This window comes from Talpa occidentalis, unplaced genomic scaffold (genome assembly GCF_014898055.3).
Source record: "Talpa occidentalis isolate TD23 unplaced genomic scaffold, MPIMG_talOcc4v2.1 talOcc4.6, whole genome shotgun sequence".
Classification (NCBI taxonomy): Eukaryota; Metazoa; Chordata; class Mammalia; order Eulipotyphla; family Talpidae; genus Talpa; species Talpa occidentalis.
Genome location: NW_023604972.1, coordinates 181,869 through 184,050, shown reverse-complemented (window position 1 = coordinate 184,050; position 2,182 = coordinate 181,869). Strand labels below are relative to the sequence as shown.

Sequence of the window (2,182 nt, the reverse complement as noted above, 5' to 3'; positions counted from 1 at the left end):
CAGATGTCTCCCCACTGGCTGTCTCCTGCAGGAATCTCCCTTCTCCCCGCTGGCACTGCAGTGGGCAGACCGTCAGCCCACGCGCACCGGTCACCGTCCATGCCACCCCTGCACCCCCCTCCCTGGCAAGGCCTCCCCTGCCTGCCTGTATCCACCCCAAATCCAGCACGGAAGAGGTGCCCAGTGACCAGTCCTCCGAGGTGGACAGTGGAACAAGTGCACCCGCCCACTGCCTGCTGTCCGCCTGCTGCACCAGCCTTTCCCGCACACCCGGGAGTCCGGGGCCGGGACCGGGCCCGCCCGCAGGGCACACCACCTTGAACACAGAGGCAAGAGAGTCTTCACTTTTTAGTTAATGAAGTTGTGTACAGAGGGGGCCACGTGTCCAGCAGGGCGGAGTGCCCGGGTGCAGCGTGGGGCAGCATCTGGGAGGCCCCACCGCCTCGCCCACGCCAACTGGAGGAGGCAGGGTCCAATCCACAGGCCAGAGGGTGCAGCCAGGCCTCCCCCTCCCGACTAAGGCACAGCTCAGCGCCTCCGGCTGCCGGCCCCTCCAGGGCACCGGGGTCGGCTCAGCTGGGGGCGCTGGGCAGGCTCCGCCACCGTCAGGGCCCCACGCGGGTGCAGCTCGGCCGTGCGCATGCTCCTGAGCTGCCCGGGAGAGGGGAGGACGGGCGGGCGAGGCGCCGCCACTCCGCGCCGGGCTGCTCTCCCTCCACTGGAGAGCTCGCTGCGGCCTGGCCCTGGGGCTCCGGGGAGGCTCTTCCCACCATGGCTCTGCCCAAAACACGTCAGGGCGCCCAGGGTGCGGGGAGAGGAACCCCGCAAACAGGCTGCTGCAGCTCCCCCAGCCCATGCAGGGCCTCCCCTGCTGCGGGGAGGAAGGGCAGCCCCACGCGGCCCTGGCCCGGCTCCCCGCGGCCTCTCAGAGGCCTGCCCCAGCCAGCCCTGCGGCCCAGGCCCCAGACGGGGGCTGCGACCAAGGCCCACGTGTGCGAAGGCCCTTCAAGGGGCGGGGGTCACAGCGGGTCCCGGGCTCCATCAGCAGTGCCGGGGCGCGGGCCCTGGGGCCCCCACGGGGCGGGAGAAGGGGCCTGGCCGGGCCCAGTAGTCCACGGCGCGGACGCGGTAGCAGCCGGAGACGACGCCGGAGTCTGGAACAGAGAGCGGCGGCTGTCCAGGGCTCCCGGCCCCACCCCAGGCGCCCTCCCTCCCAGGCCGGGCAGGGCCCAGGGCCGGGCTCACCTGGGCTGACCACGAAGAGGTTGAAGGTCGAGGGCTTCCTGCTGAGGGGCCTGTAGGCGGCTCCGTCCGGGGCGAACTGGATCTCGTAGGTCCACAGGCACCTGGGGCCGAGACCGCGCTGGGCAGAGGACGGCCCTTGCCTCCAGCCCCGCCCCCCGGGGCCAGCAGCAGCCGAGGGTCCCTGCACGAGCCACGCCCGCGCGCCCGAGGGCGGGGAGGTGCTGGGCAGTGGGGGCCGGGCAGGGGCCGAGGTGAGGGCGGGGGGCTGGGGCGGGGGGGGGCGTTCACGCACTTGGAGCCCACGAGGTCATCCGACCAGACCAGCAGCAGCTGCCCGCGGGTCAGGGGCAGAGCGCGGAGCCGCGTCACCTGGCGAGAGAGGGCGCGGCAGGGCTGAGGGGGGGCCGGGCTGGGGGGCGGGGGGGGCGGGGTGGGGGGGCGCCCACTTGCCTGGCCGGGCGGCCGCGCGGGCCGCGCGCACACGTGCAGCAGCAGCAGCGAGGGCAGCGGCAGGCGGGGCCGCAGGGTCAGGCGGCCGCCCGCGGGGAAGGGGCGCGGAGCGGCGGCCACCGGGTCCTGGGGACAGGCCGGGCCGTGAGGAGCCGGGCCCTCGAGCCCTCGAGGACGCGCCCCGGACCCGCCGCCGCCCCCCCCCACCGCCCCGGGCGCACCTCGGCCGCGCGCATGCGCCGGAACTGCTCGGCGGAGGGGAAGACGGGCCGGCCGAGGCGCCGCCACTCGGCGTGGGGGCTGCAGAGCCGGTTGTCCAGGCGCAGCGTCACGTACACCAGCCCTGCCGGCGGCGCACGCTGGGACCGCGCCTCGCGGGCCGGAGCCCCCCGCGCGCCCACCCGGCCGGCCCCCCCCGCGCGCCCTCCCGGCCGGCCCCCCGCCGCCCTCCCGGCCGGCCCCCCGCGCGCCCACCCGGCCGGCCCCC

The 2,182-nt window shown here is 76.3% G+C and overlaps 1 protein-coding gene across 1 annotated transcript in view; it reads right to left on the bottom strand.

The window, feature by feature from the left end:
• Nucleotides 1-314: 314 nt before the first annotated feature.
• IDUA (alpha-L-iduronidase) overlaps nt 315-2,182 on the bottom strand; it is an 11,361-nt gene continuing 9,493 nt past the window's right edge. The window contains 4 exon segments of the mRNA XM_037529787.2: nt 315-1,154; nt 1,246-1,346; nt 1,538-1,614; nt 1,917-2,067. Of these exon segments, the coding sequence (XP_037385684.1) occupies nt 1,042-1,154; nt 1,246-1,346; nt 1,538-1,614; nt 1,917-2,067 (442 nt within the window). The 3' untranslated portion in view covers nt 315-1,041.